This window comes from Triturus cristatus, chromosome 7 (genome assembly GCF_964204655.1).
Source record: "Triturus cristatus chromosome 7, aTriCri1.1, whole genome shotgun sequence".
In the NCBI taxonomy this organism is placed as follows: domain Eukaryota; kingdom Metazoa; phylum Chordata; class Amphibia; order Caudata; family Salamandridae; genus Triturus; species Triturus cristatus.
The window spans coordinates 1,882,157,527-1,882,172,359 of record NC_140590.1 but is presented as its reverse complement, the minus strand read 5'-3'; the positions used below and the strand labels follow the sequence as shown (position 1 = coordinate 1,882,172,359).

At 47.9% G+C, this 14,833-nt stretch overlaps 1 protein-coding gene across 3 annotated transcripts in view; it reads right to left on the bottom strand.

Moving 5' to 3' along the window:
- The window catches only part of LOC146813606 (uncharacterized), a 435,136-nt gene that overhangs the window by 46,395 nt on the left and 373,908 nt on the right, over positions 1-14,833 (bottom strand). For all 3 annotated transcript variants that reach the window (XM_085620351.1, XM_085620350.1, XM_085620352.1), the window contains one exon: positions 9,766-9,836. In XM_085620351.1, coding sequence (XP_085476477.1) covers positions 9,766-9,836 — 71 coding nt within the window. The remainder of the gene's footprint in view (positions 1-9,765; positions 9,837-14,833) is intronic.

The window sequence follows — 14,833 nt, the reverse complement described above, 5'->3', positions numbered from 1 at the left end:
ATCAGCAATGGTTTGGCCTTCCTGCAACAAATCACTGGAAATATACACAACTGCAGCACTGCCCGAGGCCCTATCCATGGTCCTTGCCCACGTCGCTGGTGGTACTATACCTATCTATGTGGCGAAACACTGTACGGAGTGCTCTTGTCCCATCTCTTCTCACAACCCCTGTCGCAGACGCGGTGCGTCAGGTGGCAATCACAGTTATCAGTCTCATATGAGGAAGACGAATGGGCAGACATTCAAGAAGCTCTAGACAAGGGCACCAGAGAGGCGCAGCTGAAATTTTGTCTTTTCAAAGTCCTACAATATTGGTACTGGATACCCACGAAGCTACAAAGAGCGAGCCTACTCCTGCATGCCAACTGCTGGAGATGCACAAACACGCGTTATGACACAGCACAACACATGTCATATGTGAATGGCCCTCAGTGCAGTCCTTCTGGGCGTACGTAGGCCGGACCCTGCGTCTCCATGCTGCTTCACATACTGCTCACCGCCGCGATCCTTTTGCATGATCTGCGGCAATCGCTAAAACTATCGAAACCCCAACGCTGACTCTTTCACACGGCAATGGCCACGGCCAAACTCTGTATACTACATCAATGGAGGGCACCGGCCCCACTGATGCAGGAGTCGTGGCTGGTTGCCATGATCCAAACCGCCTCTCACGAACGAGTCATCTACAATCTGCAGGACCAATCCGACGGATTCCTGGAGACATGGGCACCCTTCTTGCGCACAGAGGTGAACGCTGGAGACCCTCAACACCATACAGGGGAACCGGAGCCTCCCTACGCTATAGCCGCCATCCAGCGCTATCACCTATGACACAGCACTTAACTCATTTATTTCACTGCAGCTTCCCTAACCCTCCCCCTTCCCTCACGATCCCTCCTACAGCACCATCACATAGATGTGGACCCCTATCTCCCCTCCCACACTCTCATTATCCACTATTCACGACTACCGCTCCTGCAAACCCCCCCGCATGCACTGACCCCATCTTCGTACTATAGCGTGTGTCACCAGGAGATTTGACATTTCTGGTGATCATTCTCCCCCTCATTTATCATCTTTCCCTCCTCCCTTCTCTTTGCCCTCTTTTCCTCCCTATTCCCCCAACCCCATTCCCCACAACCCCCTTCCCCCCTCCGCCTGGCACACTGACAGGGCATTGCAGGCCCCCACTCCCTTACGGACCTTTGTACACCAGACGGCGACATGCTGGACCCCATCCATCTAAACAAGCATTTGCAATGCAATAGGTCTCGTACTTACACAAGTTTGAGCTATTGGAATTGTAAATGACAATGCCTCTTATTTATGTTTTGGTATTTAAAACATAAATAAAAGCATTCCCATTTACAATGCTAAAAGCTTAAACTCTCGCAAATGCAATACATATTGCTTTGCAAATGCTTGTTTTAGAAAGCTGCGTTGTAATTGGCTAAAAACGTAATGCTGCCTTTAGGCTATTCTATCAGTTCAGTCTGTTTTAAATGTATTCACACCTTGTGCTTCAAAAAAGAAAGAAAGATGCGCCAAGCAGTGTGGCGTGGTGTGAAATGTTGCAATTGTTTCTTAAATGTACTTCTGTTGGAGACTGAGGCAGCACACTTAAAAGTTGGGATATAAGGATGTAGGGTATAACAAAGCTGCATGTTCCTTTGTCGTGACCCGTGGCTTAATGTGTGAGCAGTAACTGAGCCAGTGTACAACTGTTGACTGTTATCAGTTCCTCCCTGCCCCAAGAAGTCTGGCGTGGTGTCAAAAGTTCCAATTGTTTAGACTGTGGCAGCATAATAAAAAACATGTGGCCTGGCCCTTAAGATTGCCATCTCCTTGAGAAGTTGCTGTTCTGTCCCATAGGAGCAGTGAAAAGAGAAATCCATTTAGGTAGAAGGAAAACGGAAGGTTTATAAGGAGAAAAGAGCAAACTCTTTATAAGTGGGCTTGGACAGGAATACTAACATATATGAAGTTGAGGGCAAAAAGGAAACAAATACTATTTTTGAACAAAGTATTTAACAGCCCTGAAGTCTGATTTTTAATTAATAACCCCGCGTAGATTGTAATGAATTATAGGACATGTAGTTCCTACTCTCTGTTTCAGAAAGAATCCACCCTTGGTAACTCACTGTAACCAAAGGGAACGTAGTACAAATTATATAAATAAAAAAATACCAGCGCAGAGCAAAGTGTACTGTTCTGTTTCACATCTCAGACCTGCCAACTCGTCTATGCCTTGCTGTATTTGCTAGATTTCAACTCGATTGGGGTTTAAACCTTTGTGCAGTCTGTGCATAGTTACTGCATTTACCAGCATTATAAATAAAAGACGCTCGTAATGATAATTCTACATAAGTGCATAGCCAATAGGTCTCGCCTTTGGGACCTTATAAGTGTTTAACCATGCAACAGTTGATGTTGTTGTACCAAGGATGTTGTGCTGCATAACTAAATACCTATAAGAACCCAAAGGCGAAACCTATTGGCTATGCCAATGCTTGTTATTCAAAGGTCGGCACTTTTCTGGGGGTTTCCTGCAGGCGCGGCTACCTCGGTGATGTGAGCTGTGCTTGTGAGAGAAGGGAAGGCGGTTATCTTCCTCTGCAGTATTCGCGTCTTTCCTCATCATAGCTGCTGTGCTCGCGTTCAAGGGAGGAATTTCAGGAATCCTTCTCTTCCCCTGACCCCGTGAACCGTTATGAATGCTTGTTTAGGGTGTGTTTTGTGTACAGGGCTGCGCCTTTCCCGGTGATCGTCTCATAGAGGGAAATGGTACACGTAAACTTGCTTAGGATCACACATTTATAACTAGCGGTGAATCCGAGATTACAAACAGAATCGTTAAGGTCTGCATTCGGCAATTTCACCACAGGAACCCATATAATCCTTTTTAAAAAAAAAAAAAAAAAACATAACTCTTATGCGCAGAACGTGCATTTTAACGTTTTAAGGTGCCACAGACAAGAGTATTAGGAACTGTTAGTTAAATAGAAAGTGCGGCCAAGACTTTTTACACTTTCATTCAACAATAGATATGAGCATTGCGTATTTTTATAAAGAGCTTAATTTTGGGATTGGACCCATTTCTAAGCCTTTTGCTTCTGCTTTTAGCGAATTAAACAACCAGGCCATAGGGCTACGGTTCTGTCTGCCAAGGATCACGCTATGCACCTAAAAGGGGATACTGGGATTAGAGTTCCATAGTGGCCAATGTGGTTACTGGACTCGCCCCTATTTCATTTAGCGGGGTGTTCTTGCTCTACAATATTGTTGTTCTCCATGCATTTACCACCGTTTCACATTTGAATAACGCTCCTAAAATAGAGGTTCGATATTTTCATAGCATTAATGCCTGTGCCCTGCTGTTTCCAAGGGTTCCCTAGTTTGATAGATGAGAGGACGGAATGTAAGTTGAGGCGTGATGTGCCCAGGATCACACATTGTACGTCGCCGGAGCAGCCGTGATTCTGGTTCTATGTGTGGCACACTGGCTGTAGGCTGGGCAGGGTAGTCAGTGGTGGGCCTGGGGCAGGTGGGCATGGGTTGAGCCGCCAGCGCAGGATGCCCATGTGTGCCCGTTTCTCATCTCGTCCAGTTTGCTGTCTCCCAGGGTCCGACTGCCAGAATCCAGCCATTTGCGAGGGTTGCCAGATGCCCATCTCGGACCGTTTTCTGATGAGGGTGAACAAGTGGTCCTGGCACGAGGAGTGTTTGCAGTGTGCAGTGTGTCAACAGCCCCTCAGCACCAGCTGCTACTTCCGGAACCAAAAACTCTACTGCAAATAGGACTACCGACAGTAAGGAGCATGTTAGAGCTGGCATCAGCGTAGCCCCATGCCAGCTGCCTGCGCCCGTGCCCACTGTGCCAGGGCTGTGCCGCTGCGCTCTGAACGCCTTCCAGTGTCCACTGCCCACAACACAAACCGCATCACCAGTCCTTTATTACACACGGGGCTTTCACAACACTTCTGCAACCCGCGCCTCCTTGTGTCATGTGTGTGCCCGGAGGTCCTGGTGTATTCACTTGTATAGCGCACAATGCAGTTCGTGATGTGTTGTAGCGCTTTACGTCTTGGAGATCGACATTCGTGAAGCAGCCCCATTGCAATAATCTGGAGATTACCCATCACCCCTGCTTAAATTGTGGGGTGCAAAATACACAGCAATGCATGGGTAGTGTATATGTACCTTTAAGGGTAGCTGTATGTATGCGTTTAGGTTTTGTACGTATACGGTTAAGTTATGTACATACGGCGAGGTTGTATACTTGCGGTTGGTTTGTGTAGGTATACGGCTAGCTTGTGTACATATGGCTAGGTTGTGTCGCTTAAATCTAAACTTTTCATAACGCCACAATTATGGATAAACACGTTATAGCCTCCATAAACTTTAGTTGGTAATGAAATTGCCTGCCAGAGAAAGGGCGAATTGATTTAATTAGAAAAAGTGTTTTACTTGACAAACTTTTTTTGAATTATGAATGGAGCGGGCGTGCTCAGCGTTTAACATAGGTTTCCGTTTATACAGCAGCTGGAGTCGTGCAAAGTGGCGCCTCGAAGCAGAGTCCCTAAAGCACGGGTCAGTATCAACCCGTAGGCACGTGCCTCTGTAGGTGGCAACGAGGGGTCATCTGGCGATACAACTCTTTCGTTTGAAGTTTATGATAGAACAAGAAGAGGAGCGGTGTAAATTTACTTTCAGCGATGTGCGCGGCCGCCATAAAAACACAGCAGGGCACTGGGAGGCCGTGGGCCATATGGTGGTTTTACAGTGTGACTGTCCTATATAGCACGCTCTGCGGCAGCCTCAGGAGAAGGGGGATGGGGGGGGGGGAGCAAGGAGAAGAGCGATGATGACAAGTATGAGGTGTCGTGCAGCCTGGGGATTGCGGGAGGGGTGGAGGAGCAAGGAGAGGAGCTGCGATAACGAGCGTAAGGTGTAGTGCAGCCTGGGGGTGGGTGTGGGAGGGGGAGGGGTGGAGGAGCATGGAGAAGAGCGGCGATAACGAGCATGCGGCCGGCCGGGAAAGTGAAAGCAAATGGTGTGCAGGCTGCCAAATGGTGCGCGCGCTCGGCGCACATGCACAGTAGTTGGCGGCCTGAAAGCACTCGTTTGCACTTCCAAAAGTGCTTACTATAAGTCTCGCCAGAGCAGCGCTAAAGCGCTGTCTCAGGCGAGACCTAAAAAACTGATGGGGACTGTTGAGGTTAGAGAGACCAGCATGGCACCACGGTGGACGCGCGCAGCTCCTCCATCCCCATCCCCAGTGGCCCCCCTCCTGCGGAGGAAGCTCGACCCAGCCCAGTACCAACGTACCTAGCCTTTTCAGTGTCTGACAAAACATGGATCTGCTCAAAGCAGCACTACCACCGTATGCATGGCACCATACTCAGACACCCCCCTTGGCATACCCATTTACCCCAGGATGCTTCCCCCTCTTTTCCCAGATCCCGTTAAGAGACTATTGGCCCTAAGGGGGCCCCTGTGAGCCATACACCTGATGTGGCACCCTAACCCTCAGGGGGCCACAAAGACCTCACTGATTCCGACACGCGCTCCTCTGCTCGCAGAGACCAATCTGACAGATGAAGGAACCACACAGCGCGGATCAGAAAGTGCAAGAGCATCTTATACCCACACCCCAGGCATACCAATGCCCCTACCCCCACCCCCCTTAGGCTAGCACTGTTTTTTGTTCATACAATGCGGTTGCAAACCACCTGTGGCTCCTCCTCCCTGATGTATATTGGATGCGATACATCGATGGCCGACAAAACCTATTACCATGTTTTCACTACTTTTGTGTATATGTTGTGAAATTTTACGGCACAAAAAAAAAAAGGACTAATTTGCATAGGGCTGGGTTCAAACTGGTGTAGTGTGGTGAGCAACAGAACGATGGATTAAACCCAGATCTTTGTGACTGGGGTGAATGTTTGCATTGTTCAGCATTTGAGCCATCATTAGTTCCTTTTGCGGGCCCACTGGTAACATTATACAGGCTCTGGGAACATGTAGTACTATTTATTGGGGATTTTCAAGTTACTTAAATGTATCAATCAGGTGCAAACCAATTTTACTATGTTTAAAGGAGAGAGCCCTTTAGCGCTGGTTAGCAGTGATAAATTGCACAAAGTCCTAATGCCAACAAAATTGAATTCAGAAAAACAGGTGAAGGCAAAAAGTTTTGGGGTGGCCCTGCAGAGACTAACATTTACCTATGTGTGGGTGCTCCCACAGGGCAGAGCACACGAAACAGGATAGGGAACATTCCCATTCACTGGTCTAAATTGATTTCCAGAGTATTCCATCCTGAATCTTTTGAAACACTGCAAGCGTAGCATAGATTAGATGATTCATGTAGATGGCAGGAGTGACCACTCTTACATTCCATTGAGGGGTGCTTGGGCACATACAATACACCCAGAACATTGTCACTCTGGAGATACATTGGTGAGCTATAAAGGGATAACTTCAGGACTATGGAAAATCTCTTCTCAGCTCAAACCTTAGAAGATGATGTAATACTGGCAAACAACTCTAAACCAAGAATACACAACTGGAGATTGGGCTGTCCTTCTGGAGACCCACAACAAGTGTCTTAGGAAGGTGACGCTGAAATGACTGTTCTTCAAAGTACAAAACTAATGCTGGACTCCTCAGAGATTCTATGAACCCAAACTGTGCTCAGCTTCCAACTGCTGGAGAGAAGCACAACCAGAGTGTGATTTAAGGACATGTCCTACGGCAGTGTCCGAAGATGAATAGCTACTGGACCTGTGTCGCGAAAATAACAACAACCAGTAACATCTTCTAGGATCGGCGATAAGCCTACTACAGACTACATGTCATGTCTGACCTACCAGAATTACACTTCAGACACCGATGGATGGCAACTGCCAAATTCACCGGAGACAATGCTTAGTCCCAGGCGAAACTGAATGGCTAGCAGAAGTATTGTGAGTAACATCCTTTTAACAGTAGATTTACAAGATTAATGGACAAGTAGGTACATTTGACCAGGTCTGGGGCCATTTCCTTATGGTTGCAAACACAATCCACCCCAAATACCCCTAGAAAATACAAGGCAGGTTAGAAGGACTTCACGCCCCAGAGCGGATATTCTTCCAATACAACTAGTGCCCTGCTAACATATTACAGGTGAATTGAGGTATATGTTCCCTGGGATACTTTCTCAACAGACACTGCAAACGTTCAACAAGGTGTTATTATCTCAATATTACACACCAGACTGGCTTCCCAAACATGCTGCCAAAGGCTATGAGGGATAAGGTATGGAATGCCCACCCCTCCCAGCAGTGGGATCATCAAAACATTACTCTCAGGCTACTCTCATTGGAAATGAGCCCTGGAGTAGGGCCAATGCTCCCAGCTACTCCTGCCGGACTCTAAATAAGCCATTCTCTCTCAGAAAGCCCACAAATCAGTCCTTTCCTCTTACAGACCACACGCCATTCAGAAACACCATTGGAACTGTACTTCGGGTACTATGGCTAGACCCGCTGCAGCCAGTGCCCTCTCCATTGCAAGCTTCCGTGTGAGAGGCAAAAAACACTGATAATGCAGAATATTGTGTATATGGTATACAAGGCAATGCTTGTGGAAAAAAATTAGCAAAGAATTGTTGCAAAATGGAAAGGATTCATCATAATAAGTGATCAACCGAGCAGGTGTTAGAGGAGGCCAGAAGCTGAAGGAAACCTTCATCCAGAATTCATCACCAGAATCCACATTGGTGCTAGCCTGAGAGGTTCAGGCAGGCCAAGAGTTGCAAGGAGGCCAGGACCTGAAGGAAACCTTCAGCCAGCATTTACCACCAGAATCTACACTTGTCCTAGCCTGAGGTTTGGGGGGGCAAGAGTTGCAAGGAGGCCAGAGGCAGCAAACAGGATAGGTGAGTTGGGGTCCCAGAAGCGACAGGGGCAACACAACTGGACTTGAGGATACGCGCTGCAGGGAGAGGTATTGATTGGATGTGAGTTGCTGAATCTTTGCTCTCCATGGTTCTGCATCCTTGTTCTACGTCCCTTAGGTTTCAGTCTGGGTATTGATGCTCCTTCTCCGCCCCTTAGGTTTCAGTCTGGGTATTGATGCTCCTTCTACGTCCCTTAGGTTTCAGTCTGGGTATTGATGCACACGATTCTACGTCCCTTAGGTTTCAGTCTGGGTATTGATGCTCACGATTCTCCGCCCCTTAGGTTTCAGTCTGGGTATTGATGCTCACGATTCTCCGCCCCTTAGGTTTCAGTCTGGGTATTGATGCTCCTTCTATGTCTCTTAGGTTTCAGTCTGGGTATTGATGCTCCTTCTACGTCCCTTAGGTTTCAGTCTGGGTATTGATGCTCACAATTTTCCGCCCCTTAGGTTTCAGTCTGGGTATTGATGCTCCTTCTATGTCTCTTAGGTTTCAGTCTGGGTATTGATGCTCCTTCTATGTCTCTTAGGTTTCAGTCTGGGTATTGATGCTCACGATTCTACGTCCCTTAGGTTTCAGTCTGGGTATTGATGCTCACGATTCTACGTCCCTTAGGTTTCAGTCTGGGTATTGATGCTCACGATTCTACGTCCCTTAGGTTTCAGTCTGGGTATTGATGCTCCTTCTATGTCTCTTAGGTTTCAGTCTGGGTATTGATGCTCCTTCTACGTCCCTTAGGTTTCAGTCTGGGTATTGATGCTCACGATTCTACGTCCCTTAGGTTTCAGTCTGGGTATTGATGCTCCTTCTATGTCTCTTAGGTTTCAGTCTGGGTATTGATGCTCACGATTCTACGTCCCTTAGGTTTCAGTCTGGGTATTGATGCTCACGATTCAACGTCCCTTAGGTTTCAGTCTGGGTATTGATGCTCACGATTCTACGTCCCTTAGGTTTCAGTCTGGGTATTGATGCTCACGATTCTCCGCCCCTTAGGTTTCAGTCTGGGTATTGATGCTCTCGATTTGACGTTTCTTAGTTTTCAGTCTGGGTACTGATGCTCATGCACAGTTGACTGAAGTCTCGTTCTTTCCTGTCATGAAAGCTTTAGACATTCTTACTGGTGTGAATAGGAGCACCCTTTTTCAGAATATGGTTTAATATGGAGGCATACAAGGCACTTGAGGGGCATATTGAAACAGCCCAGTTTTGTTATCTACTGTATCCCCCTCATGGCCACCCTCCTCGTATTAAGTTCAAGGCCTCTACAGATACAACTTCCTGGAGCCAGAATTTCTCCAATTTCTGACACCAAACTAGAACATTCTAAGTCTGCTGGTGGCCCCTCTCCAGTCTGAGTATCCATGACCACCCCGTCTTCTGCCCACAAGCTGGTTTTCTCCCAAGGCACAACAGAGCTGTTCACCTCAGTTTTCAAGTTTTCCCCAACACTTGCTGTCACCGAAAAAGTCTACCTCTACCTTCTGGTTGCCCGCGCTAGTAAAGAATCCTCCACCAGTCCACAGCCCTCTGCTCTGTTCTCTGATGCATTATTTAAAGAATAGTGAGAGAAGGATGTGGAGATGAGAGAGGATGTGGTGGAGAGAAAGGTGGAGACAATGCAAATAGATGGAGCTAGAGAGATGATGGGAAAGGAGAAGAAGAGGTTTAAAAGTAAAGAGAGGGAACCTGAAGGTCAAGTTGAATACAGACAGGTAATGGAACAGACAAACCTAAAGCTGGAGGTGGCCCCATCCTGGTCTGGGGTAGCCCAGTACCCCTAGGCCAGAAGAAAGATCTGGAAGGGGGCTGTACTTTACCGTGGCATTGAAGGAAGTCTGGTTTCTTCAGGTGGTGGGCGAGTGCAGCAATCCACCGAAGCTTCTCACTTCTGCAAAAGATGAATTAAAGAAAGTTAGCAGCTTCTGAAGAGGGCTGGATGGTCCCTCATATATCTGAGTGGAGCTACTGCTCTGTTTTCTGCTACTTAGAAACTGATTAAAAACTGTGATTGGCTTTTAATTAGCAGCTAGGGGTTATTTTCCATAAACTGAGAATCATGCACAGTGGTTGCAAAAGTCCACTCACACTTTGAGGGTGATAAGGAAACATAAGATGTTGACATTTCATCTATAACTATTCTTTGTGTAAAGGAAGCTTGCACTGCTGCTGCAGGTGTTCTACCCAATGTATGTATTAATGAAGCCTGGTAAAACCATTTACCCTGTACAAAATCCAAAATATTGTGCACTACGGTGGAGTAATGTGCAAGCCAGGGGGTGTACTGGGTACAAGAGTAGGCAGACAATGCAAGAGGCAAAAACAGATTGTTTCATGAAAAGGGTGCAAAGGTTCGGTCAGGGCACGAGGAGGCTAGTGCAAGACATACTCGATGGGGGCAGGCAGCAGCAGTGTAATCACCCCCAAAAACAAACCATATTGGAAGCAGCAAGACAATTTTCCCTCATACACACAGTAGGTGTAGTATCTATAGGTGTGTTGTAACTAGGAATGTGTTAAACTCGTGCAATTTGCTATCACAAAATTCGGAGGAAATTTCACCGTAATGACATAAGCACGCAAAATGCAAATCCATCTGTTCACATCAAAACTCTGCCCCGTGGGGTATAAATACGGCTCCATTATTGGTGTACACTCTTATGTCCAGAGTTTTGGTGTCTGAGGCTTCTCACACAGTCTGTGGGCCTCTGACAGGTCAAATGTGCTGGTCAAATGTATATTCTTAATAGATGAAGTGTGAGAAAGATACCCCTGTGAGGGTCTACTTTTCCCACTCATGAGATTAACATGAATGGCTCACTTTTCTCGTGGGCTGACATACCTGGCTGTGGTGAGCATAGCAGACTTCCTTCATCTTGAACCCAGCACCAGGACCCCACCAGCGTTGAGTCTTGCTCTCCCAATTGGTGCCACCCCAGTCCTGGACCCTTGAAAGTGGCCCTAAAAGATGCTCTGTCGCCTAACTGTGGTTCCCATAGAACCTACGCAGCGCGCTGCATCGTAGTCCACAAACTCCACAACGGAGCAGCTGCGCGACTCCGCTTCCTGAAGACTCCACATAAGGACGCTGTACGGCACAGCCCAGGCCCCAGACCTTGCATTGTTGCCTGCAGCCTCTTCCAAACTGCTGCTAGCCAACACATCTTTGACGCACGTCTTTGCATCTTATCCCACGTCAACAGTCTCCTCAACAACAACTCGGGACCTTGAGTCACAGCCTCGCAGCTACCTAGAACTGATGCTGCATGAGGCATGTCCACACCAGGGACTCGTATCGCTTCGTCTGTGCGACACATCCTTGTCGCGGGACCTTGGAACGCTCCGCCACCAGGATTTTAGGCACTCTTGTTTAGCAGGCCTCACTGGGTCCTTGTAGCTGTCCCGCCCTCCAATCGTGTACAGCCTGAACTTGTGACATTGTCCTGGTGCAGCACAACCAGATCACCACAGTTGGCTCTTTGTGCTTTTAGGCACTATTTTCACTTAAATCTTTAAAATGTCTTATCTCCGGTTCTGCGGATTGCATTTTTGATGTTTTGCTTTTAAATTATTAATTCAATTTCGCTCTGTTTTTCTAAATCAGTGTGGGATTTTTATTGTGTTGTGTTTCACTTTATTACTGTGTGTATAGCTGCATAAGTGCTTTACAAATTGCCTGCAAGTTATGCGTAACTGCTCTTTACCAAGCTATCAGGGAGTTGAGCACATGTTGATTTAGGGTTTGCTTGTAACTTCACCCTAACAAGGATTGCGGTTGCTGCTTGAATAGGGTTTCAACCCTTTCATCCAGTAACAGCAATTTCTTTCATCCACCATCACCAGGTCTCTGCACTGTGCTTAGTCCTCTTGGCATCAGGCAGAAATAAAACAACAGACCGCAGATCCCTAATATGACACCACTAGGATACGTCTCTATGATGCAGGCTCTGGGCAGAGTGCAGGCTGTCTTGGTCTTAACCCTGGGCAAAGTACTACGCTACTCTTGCATAGTTTGCGAAGTTTGCGCTACTTGGCACTACGCGAATTGCACGTAGCACAGTGCAAACATGTGTAGTGTAGCAGTAATATTTTGCTTGCTCGAAGTCCTCAACGTCAAGTTGGCGACCACGAGCAAGCAAAATGACATCCCGGCGAGACTTTTTCCTCGTTCGCGATCAGCAACATCAAGTTGCCGATCGCGAGCGTGGAAAATAAACCTCCCGGAGAGATTCTCAATGCGGGAAGGTCAGGTTTCTCATTGCGAGTGGTCGCGTATGCACGCGACCACTCGCGGTGAGAAACTACCAGTCCGCGTTGAGAAAGCTGCCGCTCAAGTAGAAATCTACTCTGGCGGCAGAAAACGACCGCTTGCACTGTGCAAGATGCAGTTTGCACTGATTGCACAGTGCGGACAAGCATCCGGCACTGTGCAATCAGTGCGAACAGCATTTTGCACAGTGCACTACGCAGTTTGCGTAGCTCGCGTAGTGCGAAGTGCACTTTGCATAGAGCTACTACGTGAACTACGCCCAGGGTTACTTGGCCTACGCAGCGATGTAATGGTAAGCGTCTCTGCTGCTCACAGAAACCTTCAGGATTTCTCTGTTGCCGAAGATAGCAGGCGGATTACTTCGTTATGATTCACGATACGTCCAAATCGGCGTTGGTTGTGGCAGTTATTCCAGTTACTCAGTTGTAGAAAAAACTTTCGCAACTCAGGGACATTTGTACCTCTAACCACATCCTAGGGAGCTATAGAAAAACCACATGCATGCATCTGTCGTTTTACCTCCTCAAACTCTGCTAGTCATCACAGTGAAGCTTCACCCGGGCCAAGAAAAGTACAAGGTAAATGTATTCAGTAATACAGGAAGTGTTGCCGCATTGCAGGGAACGGGACTTCAGCCCTCATGAGACAATAGGGCTGAAGAGGCGGCATTTTCATCACCAACAGATGTCTCTGCTTATGACATCAGCGCTCTACAGCGCATTGGGATGTCCCACAACACGGGAAGCATGTGGGACAGCCCAGGCTAGGGCAGGCACGTCTGCGCCAGACGAGGGTGTGCTGGGCCACCCCTCTTCGATTTGCTCTTTCATCCATCGGATCCATCTGTTGCCTGCTGACCTGCGAGTCATTTTTAGGTACCATTTCTTGCCACATAATGGGGAAAAGGAAGGCTACTGAACTTACATGGGGATCGGAAAAGAAACTCAATCAGCTACAAAGCATGCAGTAGAGAACTGCTCATTAGCCAATATTGATAGTCTAATCAAAGAGGTAGAAGATCTACTGTCCCAGGGCCAATCGCAAGTGGCGAATAAGAGCGGCAGGAGAGATAAAACTAAAATAACGCACTATTTATCAAAAGACGTCCACAAACCTGGTGACCCTTCAAGCCCAACCAAGGGGAATGGAGCTCATAACACGCAGTGTGCCCACATAAAAGGGCAGTCACTTTAGTGCCACATTCAGCACTTCACAACGCTCTAGTCATGGAGGCCCCTGGGATTTCCCCCCCAAAATTCGGTGCCGAGGCCACATCACATCCAGGGCGCAGAGGGTCGGGCGAGGTACTAATATCTTCCCACCACCCACCGGCCTCCCTTTTTGTCTCTCCTAGTCATGCCGTCTTATGTTGGAAGTACAGTTTTACTATGAGAGGTGCATGCCAATGGGTTGTGCAGTGTCCTGTGCCTACTTTGAGGCTTTCAGCTGCTTCTTGCAATGGGAACTCCAATAGTCTTATGGTATAAAGGGGGTGACACACTATTTGGACAATTTCTTGTTCATTGGGGACGAGGGGACACAGGACTGCATGGAGGTACTGCAAAATTCCAGGGACTGATTGAACACCAAGGAGTCCCCTTGGCACCTGGGAAGACAGAGTGCCCAGCGCAGGTCTCGATGTTTCTGGGCATTGAGCTTGACACGGTAGAGGATGTGTCCAAACTACCGGTGGACAGGGTGCAGGCCCAGATCCAGGACATCCAGACAATGTTGGTGAAGGACAAAGCATCCTTGGGCGTGATTCAGAGCCTCCTTGGTAAACTACATTTTGCAGCAAGGGTGATCCCATCGGGTAAGGTTTTCACCAGAAGACTGGCCAGGGCCACAGCTCACGTTAAAAAGAAACACCACCTAGTCAGACTTAGCAAAGGGGTGAAACAGGACCTCAGAATGTGGGTAGAATTCTTGGCTGACTTCAATGGCACACTGATATGGAGAGCCCCCTGGGCCTGCAGCCCCGAATTGTGCCCGTTTACAAACGCATCAGGCAGGGAAGATTTTGGCGCAATAATGGGGAGGTGGTGAGCACAGAAATGGCCTAATGCATGGCACCAAAGGAAGATTACAGCTAATGTCACAGTCTTGGAATCGTTTGCCATAGGGGCAGCCCTCCATCTATGACCAGAGGCCTTGGGGGCAAAAAGGGTTTTATTTTGGTTGGATTACATGACAGTGGTGCAGGTCATAAATATGTAATGTGCAAAATGACCACTGGTACTCTGTCTACTGAGGGGGCTGTTGAGGGCTTGCCTGCATAACGATGTGAAGATTTGGGCTCCGCACATTCGAGGGGTCAAGAACGTAGCAGCTAACGCGCTTTCTCTCAGTTTCAGCGGCTCCGTTTCAGGGAGGCTTGGCCGGGAGCTAGAGCAGAGATGTCTCCTTTCCCTGCACAACACTGGCAACTGCTACAGTGCACCAGCGTCTGATGGAACTGGGTGAACTGACTCTCACGCCAGGACCAGGAGGTGGTACAAGTCCTGCGTCTCCACTTTCTGCAGGGTGTCGGGGGCGTGGGGTGGAGATACAGTAACACTGGAGCACCAGGGGCGACATTTTGTTCTAATAGCCAAGGATCAGGGCAAGAGCCACTCCTG